This window comes from Gorilla gorilla, chromosome 21 (genome assembly GCF_029281585.2).
Source record: "Gorilla gorilla gorilla isolate KB3781 chromosome 21, NHGRI_mGorGor1-v2.1_pri, whole genome shotgun sequence".
Classification (NCBI taxonomy): Eukaryota; Metazoa; Chordata; class Mammalia; order Primates; family Hominidae; genus Gorilla; species Gorilla gorilla.
In genome coordinates this window covers 23,538,065-23,552,117 of record NC_073245.2, presented here as the reverse complement: position 1 = coordinate 23,552,117, position 14,053 = coordinate 23,538,065, and the positions used below count along the sequence as shown (strand labels likewise).

General features: G+C 35.7%; 1 protein-coding gene across 5 annotated transcripts in view; it reads left to right on the top strand.

The window, feature by feature from the left end:
• Positions 1-14,053, top strand: part of TASP1 (taspase 1) — a 254,970-nt gene that overhangs the window by 49,288 nt on the left and 191,629 nt on the right. For 3 of the 5 annotated variants that reach the window (XR_008674671.2, XM_019017568.4, XM_063702240.1), the window contains 2 exons: positions 2,459-2,579; positions 8,773-8,857. The exons of 1 other annotated variant lie outside the window; for it this stretch is intronic. Coding sequence is in view for 3 of the 4 variants with exons in the window: in XM_019017568.4 (XP_018873113.2) it covers positions 2,459-2,579; positions 8,773-8,857 (206 nt within the window). In the remaining variant the exon portion in view is untranslated. The remainder of the gene's footprint in view (positions 1-2,458; positions 2,580-8,772; positions 8,858-14,053) is intronic. One more of the 5 variants, XM_055373530.2, reaches the window with a different exon arrangement.

Below are 14,053 nucleotides of genomic sequence, written 5' to 3'. Positions count from 1 at the left end.
TAAATATATATTCTGGATATAAATCCCTTATTAGATACATGGCTTGAAATTTTTTCTTCCATTTTGTGTTTTTTTCCCCCTGTTTTCTGTATGGTGTCCTTTGAAATAAAAGTTTTAAATTTTGATGAAGTCCTATTTACCTAGTTTTTTCTTTGGTTGTTTGTATTTTTGGTGTCAAATCTGAAACTATTTTGTTATCCAAGGTTATGAACATTTGTTGTTATGTTTTCTTTGAAGAGTTAGGTAGTTTTAGCTGTTACATATAGGCCTTTGGTCCAGTTTGAGTTAATTTTTATACATGTTGTGAGACAGGGGTCCAACTTCATTTTCTTACATGTGGATATCTAATTGTCCCAGTACCATTTATTGAAAAGACTATACCTTCTGGCCAGGCGCGGTGGCTCATGCCTGTAATCCCAGCACTTTGGGAGGCCGAGGCGGGTGGATCACGAGGTCAGGAGATTGAGACCATCCTGGCTAACACGGTGAAAACCCTGTCTCTACTAAAAATACAAAAAATTAGCTGGGCATGGTAGTGGGTGGCTGTAGTCCCACCTACTCAAGAGGCTGAGGCAGGAGAATGGTGTGAACCCAGGAGGCAGAGCTTGCAGTGAGCCGAGATCACACCACTGCACTCCAGCCTGCGCAACAGAGCAAGACTCCATCTCAAAAAAAAAAAAAAAAACCCACGAAAGACTATACCTTCTTTATTGAATTGTTGTGGCAACCTTGTTGAATTGATTATAAGGGTGTATTATTTCTGGATTCTCATTTCTATTATATCAATTTATATATCTATCCTTAGCTATATGTCTATATTACACTGTCTTGATTACTGTAGTTTTGTAGTAAGTTATAAAACCTAGAAGTATGAGTCCTTCAGTTCTGTTCTTTTCAAGATTGTTTTGGTTATTCTGGGTCTCTTGCATTTCCATATGAATTTTAGGATCAGCCTGTCAGTTTCTGCCAAAAAAAGTAGCTAGGATTTGATAAAGGATTATTTTGAATTAGATTGATTTGGGGAGTATTGCCATTGTAACAACATGAAGCCTTCTGGTCCACGTACATAGAACGTTTTCCACCTATTTAGGTATTGAATTAAAAATTTTTTCAATGTGTTTTACGGTTTTTAGCATACAAGTCATACTTCTTTTAAAAATGTATTTCTGTTTTTTTGTTTTTGATGTTATTGTGAGATTTTCTTGATTTCATTTTTAGATTGTTTATCGCTAATATATAAAAATCCAATTGATTTTTGCACATTAATCTCATATCCTGCAACCTTCCTAAACTTATTAATTCTAATTTTTTTTAGTGGATTCTTTAGGATTTTCTACATACAGCGTCATGTTATCTTGAAACAGACAATTTTACTTCTTCTTTTCCAATGTAGACCTACCTACCTACCTTCCTTCTTTTCTTCCTTCCTTCCTTCCTTTTCTTTCTCTTTCTTTCTTTCTCTCTCTCTTTCTTTCTTTCTTTCTTTCTTTCTTTCTTTCTTTCTTTCTTTCTTTCTTTCTTTTCCTTCCTTCCTTCCTTCCTTCCTTCCTTCCTTCCTTCCTTCCTTCCTTCCTTCCTTCCTTCCTTCCTTCCTTTCTCCTTTTTGTCTAATTATCTGGTTAGATTGTACGGTATATTGGTGAATAGGTACTGAGAGTGGATATCCTTGTCTTGTTCCTGATCTTAGGGGAAGGCATCCAGTCTTTCACCATTAATTATAATGTTAACTCTGGACTTTTTTTTGGCGTAATTATGGTTTGCTGGAGCCTCAATCTCCTAGGCTTCAGTGATCTCCAACCTCAGCCTCCCGAGCAGCTGGCACCACAGATGCATACCACCACACCTGGCTAAGTTTTAAATTTTTTGTATAGATGGTGTCTCACTGTGTTGCCCAGAGTGGTCTTGAACAGCTAGGCTCAAGTGATCCTCCTATTTTGGCCTCCCTAAGTGTTGGGATTACAGGTGTGAGCCACTGCGCCTGGCCTGGCCTTTTCATTGATCCCCTTTGTCAAGTTAAGAAGTTCCCTTATCTAGTTTTCTGTTTTTCTCATTAAAGGGTGTTGGATTTTGTCAGATGCCTTTTTTCTGTGTTTTTTTTTTGATACAATCATGTTTTTTTCCCTGTATTTTATTAATACAGGGTATTACATTGATTTTCAGATATTAAACCAATCTTACTTTCCTCTTGTTTGTGATATACAGTCCCTTTTATATTTTGCTGGATTTGTTTTGCTGCTATTTCTTTGATGATTTTTTTGGTCAATATTTACAAAGTATGTTGATCTGTACTTTGCTGCTGATATGTTTGTCATGTTTTAACATCAGGGTGGTATTGGCATCATACTATGTGTTGGAAAGTATTCTCTCACCTTCTAGCTTTTAGAAAATTTCATGAAGGATTGGCATTAATACTTTTTTTAAGACTAATGATATTTTAATTTTTGTTTTTGTCTTTTAGGATTCTCCTTTTACAAATGCAGGAATGGGATCTAATCTAAATCTGTTAGGTGAAATTGAGTGTGATGCGAGCATAATGGATGGAAAATCCTTAAATTTTGGAGCAGTTGGAGCACTGAGTGGTATGTGGGCATTATGACCTACTATCTTTGGAAAATCATGCATGTGACCATTTCATGCCTTCTAAAGATGATTACAGTCTTTTTCACCATTTCTGCTTGGAATAGTGTTTAAAACAAATGTTCTTTTTTTGTTGAATTTAAAACATACAGTCTTAGTTATAAGTAGTTTTTGGTTTGAATTTGATCATTCTCCTGTATCCCTTGAAGAGATTAAAGACATTTAAGACATGATTTAGAATATTAATTTTACAATTTGAAATACACACTATATTTTTTGTTGTAAAAAATTTCAGGTAATATAAATAAAATTTACCTTTGATCCTCCAAAAGATCTTTTCTTTCTCATTTCCTTTCCCCGTGGGGTTTAACCAGTAAAAATCCAGTGCTTTTATCTATATTTTTATGTAATAGAAACACAGTTTTATTTTGTGCCTGTATTTGTTTTCTTAAAAAATAAATGTGTTAATTATTATAAACTTTTTAGATTTAAATATAATCTTTTGGAGATTTTTTCCACATCAGTACATAAAAGATATGTCTCATGTTTTATAATTCATTTATTAAAGCAAAATATACATGAAGTATGTATTTTATGTGTACAGCTTCATGAATTTTTAGATGTAGACACCATATAAGCCACCACCTAGATCAAGACATTAAACATTTCCATGTCAAAAGGTAGAACATTTTCATAATCCTGGAAGGACCCCTTATGCTTCTCCTTGGTCCATACTTCTTGTGCTCTCTTCCCTCATGCTAACTTTGGGTACCATAGATTAATTTGCCTGTTCCTAAAATTTACATGAGTGGGATCAGACACTTCTGTGTCTGTTTTCTTTTGCTTAATGTTATGCCTGTGAGATGGATCCATGTTTTGTGTCAGTAGTATTTTATTTTTTACCACTTAGTAGTATTTCATTGAATGGATATACCATAACTTCTGTATTTACTCTCCTTTTAATGGGCATATGAAATTTCTAGCTTTTTACTTTTTTGAGTAAAGCTTCAGTGAATATTATTTTACATGTCTTTTGGTAGACATATATACTTCTGTTTTTTTTTTTTTTGAGATGGAGTCTCATTCTGTTGCCCAGCCTGGAGTGCAGTGGTGTGATCTCGGCTCACTGCAACCTCTGCCTCCTGGGTTCAATTGATTCTTCTGCCTCAGCCTCCCAAGTAGCTGGGATTACAGGCACCCACCACAGTGCCTGGCTAATTTTTGCATTTTTAGTAGAAACAGGGTTTCACCATGTTGGCCAGGCTGGTCTTGAACTCCTGACCTCAAGTGATCTGCTGGCTTCAGCCTCCCAAAGTGCTGAGATTATAGGCGTGAGCCACTGTGCCTGGCCACGTATGTACTTCTTTAGGTACATATGCATATATATTTTGTTTTAATAGATACTGCCGGTTTTCAAAAGTAATTGTTGCAATTTATACTCCTACTAGCAGTGTAGGAGCTTTTCAGTTACTCTGCATCCTTGCCAATTTTTGGTATTGTTAATTGTTTTTAAAATTCATCCATTTTGATATGTGTGTAGTGGTATTATTGAGTGTCCCTAGTGACTTATGTGTGTAGTGGTATTCAATTTGAGTGTCCCTAGTGACTTATAAGAGCCTTTTCATATGCTTATTGACCATTTAGATAGCCTTGTTGAGAAGTGCATATTTGCATCTTTTGCAGATTTTTATTTGATTATATCTCTTATTGATTTGTTGGAGTATTTTAAATATTTTACATACAAATCCTTTGTAAGATACATGTATTATGGATATCTTCTCCCAGTCTATGGTTTGCCTTTGCAGTCTCTTAATGGTGTTTTTTGATGAATAGAAGTTTCTGATTTTAATGAAGTTTAAGTTAGCAACCTTTTCTTTTGTGATTAACTCTTTGTATTTTAAGTTTTTGCCTGTTCAAAGTTATGAAGATAATCTTCATTCTTTTCTTTCTGTAATTTTATTGTTTTTATCCTTCACGTTTAGCTTTCTTATCAAGCTCAGATTCATTTTTGTATATGTAACATAGGGGTCAACATTTATTTATTTTTTCCTCATATGGATATCCAAATGGTCCATTGCCCTCTATTGAAAGGAAGTCTTTTCCTCACAGAATTGTGTTGGGAAATTAGGTGACTGTGTGATAATTTGTTTCTGTACCCTGTTATGGCTGCTTTCAAAAATGAGTTGGGGACTTTTTTTTCCCCATTCTTTGAAAAGATTTGTATATGATTGGAATAATTACTTTTTAATTGTTTGAAGGAATTCATAAGTTATTTCAAATTAACGGGGTTTTCTTTGTGTGAAGTTTTAAAAAGCAGGATTCAATATTTTTAACATTTATATGATTATATTTTATTTTTCATGTGCGTTTTTCTAGGAATTTGTCTATTTCATATGAGTTGTCAAATTTATTTGCCTGAAGACATTTTAGTTAGCTTTCTTTGTTGATTTCTAGTTTAATTCCACTGTGGCCAGAGAATATACTATGTATGATACCAGTCCCTTGAAGCTTTTAGAGACTTGCTGTATGGCCCAGATTATGGTGTGTTTTGGTAAATTTCCATGTGAACTTCAAAAGAATATGTATTCTGGAGTTTTTGAGTACAGTGCTCTGTGTGTGTCACTTAGGTCAGTTTGGTTATTTATTTGTTCTGATCTTTTATATCCTTTCTTTTTAATTAGTTTTAATTTTAGTTTCTCTTATTATGCAGTTTTATTGGTATTTAATAAAATTTCATGTGTTTGAAGGCCATTAGCATTTCTCTGTGTATACCTGTTCATACCTCTTGTGTGGCTTGCCTTTTAACTCTGTTTATAATGTCCTTAATCATATTGGAATTAAACATTTTTGTTTGTCAAACTTACTACTTTCTCTTTTGTGGCTTTTGTATTTTGTATTTCTTAAAGTCTCTCATAATTTATAAGCACAATTTACTTGTATTTTCTTCTAACATATGTATAGTTTATTTTTCATTTACCTCTTGAATGCATTTTTTTCTGAAATGACTGCAAATTGTTCCTACATAGTTAATTGAATAACAATAAGTACAGTTTGTTAAATGACAGTAATACCGTAGGCATTGTTCTACAGTGGTTTACATATTTATTTATTTGTTTATTTTTGAGATGGAGTCTCGCTCTGGGTGTTGGCCGAGGTTGGAGTGCAGTGGTGCGATCTTGGCTCACTGCAACCTCTGCCTCTTGCGTTCAAGTGATTCTTCTGCCTCAGCCTCCTGAGTAACTGGGATAACAGGTGTGTGCCACCACGCCTGGCTAATTTTTATATTTTTAGTAGAGATGGGTTTCACCATGCCGGCCAAGCTGGTCTTGAACTCCTAACCTCAGGTGATCCACCCACCAGCCTCCTAAAGTGCTGAGATTACAGGCATGAGCCACCACATCCAGCCCAGTGGTTTACATATTTTAAATCATTTAGTTCTCACAATACCCTTATGAGGCCTATGCTTTTATCCTATGTAATACCGTTATGAGGCCTATGCTTTTATCCTATGTAATACCATTATGAGGTCTATGCTTTTAAATCATTTAATTCTCACAATACTCTGATGAGGTCTGTGCTTTACAGATGAGGAAACTGAGACACAAGAGAGATTTAGTAGTTTGTCCAAGGACATTGTATTAGTCTGGGTAAAACTAGAAGACAGAAACCATACCATAGTTTAAATAGAAGTTTAATATAAAGAGTTATTAAGCAGTGATTGAAGAGTAACTCTGTAAACATGGGACGAGAATTCAAAAATGTATCCTAGGGCAGAGAGAGAATACCCAAAGAAGAACACGTTTGGAAGTACGTTTAGACTTCATTGAAGGAGGTGTGGCTATCATTCACTGTATGGCAGAGAAGTTGCTGGGTTACCCAGGCCAGAGCTGGTCTACAGTCATTGTGTGAGTAGGATCAATCCTGTGAGGCAGAGGCAAGCTCAGGCTGGTAGGTGGGCACACAGAGGTCAAGATGCTGTGAGAATTAAACCTCCCTTGGACAGGATAAAGATTGGGCTTTGGCTCACTACGCAGGCACCCCGTGGAACACTTGCTATGTGTGCCTATGGGGCTGAGGAGTGGGTATGGGGATCAATGACCTGAATTGGAGTATGGTCTCATTCTTTCTGGAGCTCTCAGCTATGCTGCTGTGGCACAAATCAGGAGCTGGAGAAAACGTGGTGTTCAAATGCTGGAGAAAGCTGCTCCCTGTGGGCACTTAGTACAGGAGAGTACCACATTGGTCAGAAGTGAAGCCTGGTGCGCAAGATAACACTTTCCTCCTACAGTGTTTCTTTAGTGTCCTCTACTGACAAAGCTTACCTATGTGCTAGCTGGCAAAGGAAACGTACTTAGAGGGCCCATATCCATTTTCACACATCAGGCAATAAAGGGTGAATTTGTAGCTGAGAAGCAATAAACTGGTTAACTGGAACAGTTACAAAGTAATCTGACTCCTAGGCTTTTACCTTTGTGTTCTTTCTCCCTCTTATATGTAGTTTATCCTATTCCTACTGATTTGAAATATTAAATACCTAAATTCAAAAGTGTTTGTTTCTGAACTTTAGCTTTATTCTATTTCATTGACATTTGTTTATTTTGTACTCAAACCACTGTTTTTTAATTAGAATAGCTTCAAATAAAAAAATGATATCTTGCAGGGTAAATAACTCTTCATTTTTTGTTTTGAAAGTTTTATTTTCCTGATTAAGAGTCAGCTTCTTATGTATCCTGGAAATCCTTTTGAAGTTTTGATGGAGAATTGGATTTATAAGTTGTGTTATAAATGTATAAGTTGTAACTTATAACTTATAAATCCAATTTATAAGTTATAAGTTATAAATTTATAAGTTATAAGTTAAAAATTTATAACATAAATTGTTAATTTATAAACAATATAAAGTTATAAATTGGATTTATAAGTTGGAGTAAAGATTTGGATTTATAAGTTAACTTGGAAAAGATGAATGTCTTTACAATATTGAATCATCACATCTAGAACTATATTGTTTTAAGAACTAGTAAAGGGATCTGATTTGGGCTTTTCTTTTTTTTTTTTTTGTATTTCATACTTTTTTTGTGGAAGATTTGGTATTGAGCTACATTTCTACAATTGGTTTTTCTTGGAGTCTGTTGGCCTTAATTTAAATTTTTGTAGTCTCTTTATATATCCCACTGATGATTTGTTTGTGTTAATCATTTCCTGAAAGGCAGGCGTATATTAGTGATGAAGGGTATGGTCTCCGATATTGGCTGCCTCCGTGTTAAAACTCAGCGCTGTGATCATGGGCAGGCAACTTAACCCTCTGTATAAATGTTTTCTCATTAATCAGATAGGATTAATAAGTGTGGTTACATGACAGAATTGAAGGATCAGCTAACTCATCCGATAGATTTAAGAATTTGGCACTGGGCCTGGAGCACATTAGGAAATAGTTACTTTCATTGCCTTCCACCATCATCATCATTGTCGTCATCACTGTCATTGTCTTTGTCATTGTCATCGTGACAGTGTTTATCACACTCAAACTGTCCTGTCAGTTCTCCTGGATAAGCACTATCACCTCACTTGTACATACTGGTTAGCCTCTTGGAAAGAATCTGAACCACATTTTAGGTTACAATCTTTTACACAGTTGGCCTCTTCTCCCACCCTTACCCAATTTGAAGGACATTTCCCTGTTCTGTCTCTCTTGTAGGTGACATTTAAAATTTTTGGCTTATTTTTCCCCCATTAATTTTTCTCTCCAAGGTCAATTTGAAGCTGTTTATAATCATGTTTACTCTTTAAAAGGAATTTATGGTTTTGTGGTCACTAAATGCCTGGAGCATGTATATAGTTTTGATAGTAAGATAGTACCATATTTTCAGTTCATTTTAAAAACTCTATTCTGAAATCTATTAAAAAGGAACCTAATTTAAATATGTAGTATTTCAATTCAGCCTTTGCTTCTATAGCACGTGACAAAACATGAGAATATGTATTTTGTATTCGTTCTTTTCTTCTAGGTTTTCATACATTTTTTGATTTAACTCTTATTGCTCATGGTTATTAAGGGTTTTCATTAGTATTATTTGATATATCGAAAAAGAATTTCCAAGATATATTCAAGTTGTTTTATTGAAACAACTGCAAAACTGAGTGGGAAACTGGAAGACATTTCTGACATCTTTTTTGCCAATTTTTTTTTTATAGGAATCAAGAACCCAGTCTCAGTTGCCAACAGACTCTTATGTGAAGGGCAGAAGGGCAAGCTCTCGGCTGGCAGAATTCCTCCCTGGTAACCACTTTGTTCTTCCCGACTTTCCCTGTCTTTAGTGCATTTTTATCCACAGAAGGCTGATGCTGTTGGTTACATACCAGGTAGCATGCCTTTGAGAAGAAGACAAACTTTGTTCCGTGATCTTGGAACATTCTGTACAGCTAATAAAGTTTTGGATAGAAAAGAATATTATGGATTAAAGCAGAAAGGGGATCAGTGTTCAACTGGGCTCATTTTATTATGAAACTTAAAAAAAACTTACACATTGTAGTCCAGAGTCTAAAGTAATTTTTAATTTTGAGAAGTTCTTAGAATAAAAGTACATGGAATATAGTAAATAGCCCTTATAAACCTGTGATACAGCTCCAGTTACCAGTGTTTTGTTCTTCATCTGTTTCATGCATCTCAGTTTTTTTCCTATAGGGTTTTTTGTTTTTGTTTATTTTATTTTTGAGACAGGGTCTCACTCTGTCACCCAGGCTGGAGTGCAGTGGCACAGTCATGGCTCACTGCAGCCTTGACCTCCTGGGCTCAAGAGATCCTCTTGCCTCAGCCTCCTGAGTAGCTGGGACTACATGCATGTGCCACCGTTCCTGGACATTATTTTTATTTTTTGTAGAGATGGGGTCTTGTTATGCTGCCCAGGCTCATCTCAAACTCCTGGACTCAAGCAATCATCCTGCCTTGGCCTCCCAGAGAGCTGGGATTAACAGGCATGAGCCGCTGTGCCTGGCCCCTATAGTATTTTAAAGCAAATCCCCGACATTGTAGTTTACCCTTATATAGTTTTGTAAGTAATTCTGTGTTTGCACAACATAGCCACCGTACTGTTAGCATGCCTAACAATATTAAAACTTATGCTTTAATACCTTGTCACACTTAGTCTATGCTCAGCATGCCTAGTTGTGGAGGTTACATTAATGTTCTGTGTTCAAAGTTGTGGTGACAGTGCTGTAGGAATCACTTTGATTCTACTATGTTTTGAAGTCACAGAAAATAAATTAATATAGTTTAGAAAAATCTTAAATCCTTTACCCAGATAGATTTCAGATTTTAATTATATATGTCCCAGTTTAATTATGGCACTAGAGAGTCAATTATGAAAAAATCTCAAATATCAATTTTTAATATTATGTGTTTTTGATAAACCAGTAGTAAGGGGAAAGCAAATCTGATTTATTGAGATCCTTTCTAATATGTGTTGGATGGATTTCAGTAAGTTTCCTGATAACTCTGAAAGTGAGAAAAGCCGGGCGTGGTGGCTCACTGTTGTAACCCCAGCACTTTGGGAGGCTGAGACGGGCAGATCACGAGATCAGGAGATCGAGACCACGGTGAAACCCCGTCTCTACTAAAAGTACAAAAAATTAGCCGGGCATGGTGGCGGGCACCTGTAGTCCCAGCTAGAGGTTGAGGCAGGAGAATGGTGTGAACCCAGGAGACGGAGCTTGCAGTGAGCTGAGATCGCGCCACTTCACTCTAGCCTGGGCAACAGAGCAAGACTCTGTCTCAAAAAAAAAAAAAAAATCTTACACGTGCTTCTCTAATGATTTATATTAAACTCATGCTATTTTGTTTAACTGGTGTGAGATTACCAATCCATAATTTACTAAGTGTTTGTTCAGTAGGTGCATGCGGAGTCCTTCTAGCCATACCTTTTTAAGGGAGTAATAAGTGCAAAGAGATTGTCTCTGGATTTATATTCTCTGTAATGTGCATTTAAACATGACTGTGTTCTTTCACCCAATATTTCCTATTGTGTGTAAAACCTAATTAACATGAACTAAACAATTTAGAAGATATGTACCCAGTAGGGAGAAAAAGATGTAGTTGTTTGGTTGGCAAGAAAAATAGCATAAACCATGTAAAAAGTATTTTGAAGTTCACCTACGAATCTACCATAATCCCATTGCCCCCACTCCTCATGGCGTTTACCAAGCAGATTCTCAAATTTATATGGAGGAACAAGTGTACAAGAATAGTCAAGACAGTTGTAAAACAGATGAAAGAGTTGGATGTACTTAATGGATAGCATGATACTGTTATATAATACTATAGTAATTAACACAGGTTGATGTAGATATGGATAAAAAGATCAGTAAGAACTGCAAGTCTAGAAGCTGACTCAGTGCATGAGGGAATTTGGTCTATGATAACAGTGTCATCTCAAATCATTGTGGGGAAAAAGAATGATGTATTAAATAAATTGTGTTGGGGCAATTGACTACCTAGTGCAAGAACGTTAAATTCTGATGTCACATCACTAAGAAAAAGCCCAAACCCAAAAGTAAAAAAGTGTAGTATAAAAATATTAGGAAAAAATATGGGAGAGTATTCTTATGACTATGAGGCAGCAAAAAATTTATTAAGATAAAAAATAAAGCTGAGTATTGAAACATATGACAAGTGAAGATGTATACCTATTGTACAAGTGAAGATACTACGATCAGAATTAAAAGACAGTATGTCCTTTGGAACTGAGAAAAATTATTTGCAGGATATGTAGCAAACAAAAGATTATCCAGAGTATTTATGAACTATAAAATATCAATAAGAAAAAGACAACCCAAATTTTAAAAATCAGTAAAGGATACAAATAGGCAATTTATGGGAAAGAAAATATTAATGAGATATAAATACATTAAAAGGTGCCCAATAATATTAATCAAGGAATTGTTAGTAAAAAAAAAAAGATGATATTTTCACCATTTTCAAGTAGCAAAATTAACAAAAACCAACAATGTGCAGTATTATTCAGGGTGCAGAAAAATAGATTCTTCTGCTGTTGATGGGAACATAAACAGCCAGTTGAGAGACATTTTGGTATTATTTATTAAGTACAAATTGAAAATGCACACTGTATGCTCCAGCATTTCTATCCTGAGACAAAATGCCTTCATGAGAAGGCTTGTACAGCACATGAAGGCTATAGCATTGTTGCTTGTAGAATATAAAAATGTAAGCTACCTAAATATCCATCAATGGCTAAATAAACTGTTTTCTAGTTATATTATTAAATACCCTGTGGCATTAGAAAAAAGGAGAGAAACATTTGTGTATAGTAACATGGCTTAGTGTTAGAATTAATTTACTTGGGCTGCCTTAACAAAATACCTTAGATTCAGTGGCTCAAACAGTAGAAAAGTATTTCTCACAGTTCTGGAAGTTAAGTGGTCCAAGATCTAGGTTCCCGCCTGTTTGGTTTCTGGTGAGCGTTCCTTTTCTGGCTTGCCTTCTCACTGTGTCCTAACACTAGAGATAGGGGTGTAGGGAAGGGGTTGTTGAGAGAGAGAAAAATTTCTTTCTTGTAAAGACACTAATAACATCATGAGGGCCCTACCCTCATTTTATCCAACTCTGATTATTTCCCAAAGGCCCCATCTCCAAATATTATCACACTGAGGGCTAGGGTTTCAACAAATGAATTTTTGGGTGAACACAATTCAGTGCACAGAAATAGATCTCACATTGTAGGGTAAAAAAATCAAGTTGCTGATGATGTGTTCATTTTAACTTCTGTTTTCTTAAAAAGATTACAAAACAATGTGATGCATACCTGTTTTCTGCCATCTAGGATAGGAAATAAAACACCACCAAAAGATTTGGAGCTGCCTAGACTAAACTCTGCCAATTTACATTTCTACCTACAATGTCTTATGATCATTCAACGAAACACTTACCAGGAGTAATATAACATTTAAAAAATCTTTCCAAAGTTAGAAGAGATTTAACGTGTACTCCTTGTTCCTTCTACTGTCCCCCATGCTCACCGTGACCCCCATCTCTGCCCTACCCCTAGGTAACAATAACCCTGATTTTCTCATTGCCACGTATTCTTTCATATTATTAGAGCATATACAATACTCTAATTTTCTTTGGCTACATAAATATGTGCATAGATGTACAAAAATGACTTGTAAAGTAGGTTACTAAACCCACTGTGATTACCTCAGGGGAAGAGGGAGTAAGATGAGGCAATTGTCAAAGGGGACATATGCAATATTTTAATATTTTACAAAGAGAAAACATATGGGAGAAAGTGATGGCTGCCTCTTTATTAAAATTATATAATAATGCTACACTTGTCTGGAACTAGCTGGTTTTCTCACAAACATAGTTTTCAACTTTATGTTTGAGTGTTCTGATATTTTAGGTATTTAACATTTTCATATGAATTTTAGAATTTGTTTTTCCATTTCTGTAAATAGCCTGCCAGAATTTTGATTGTGATTCTAATATATGCATTTATTAAGATTTTTAAACTCTCTCAACTGTTTTATAGTTTCTAGCGTATAGATCTTGCACAGCTTTTATTATATTTATACCTGGTACTTCATTTTTTTTTGATGCTGTGGTAAATGGAAATTAAGCATGTTAATTTCCAACTGTTCATTGTCAGTATATAGAAATGTGATTGATTTTAACATATTGACATTCTATCATGGGAATTTGGTAAATCCATTTGTTTTAGTCCCATTTTTATAGATTCCATAAGACTTTCTTTCTTTCTTTCTTTCTTTTTCTTTCTTTCTTTCTTTCACTTTTCTTTCTTTCTCTCTCTCTCTCTCTCCTTACCTTCCTTTCTCTTCTCTTCTCTTCCCTTCCCTTCCTTTCTCTTCTCTTCTCTTCCCTTCCTTCCCCTCCCCTCCCCTCCCCTCCCCTCTTCTGTCTCGGAATCTTGCTCTGTTGCCCAGGCTGGAGTGCAATGGCATGATCTCGGCTCGCTGCAGTCTCTGCTTCCTAGGTTCAAGCGATTCTCCTGCCTCAGCCTCCTGAGTAGCTAGGATTACAGGCATGCACCACCATGCCCTGCTAATTTTTGTATTTTTAGTAGAGGAGGGGTTGGCCAGGCTGATCTCGAACACCTGACCACAGGTGATCCGCCCACCTCAGCCTCCCACAGTGCTGGGATTACAGACGTGAGCCACCGTGCCCAGCCAAGATTTTTTACATAAATATTATGTCTCCTGGGAATGAATATAGTTTTATTTCTATTTCTAACCTGGATTCTTTTAACTGATTTTTTTCATGCTTTATTGCATTGTCTGGAACCTCCAATGCGGTATACAGTAGAGAAGTGTGAGAGTGGACATCATTCCCTCCTTTGTGATCTTAAGGAAGAAGCATTTGGTCTTTCACCATTAAGTAAGATGATTGCTGTAGGTTAATCACAGATGCTCTTGATCATATTGAGAAAGTTCCTTTCTTTTCCTA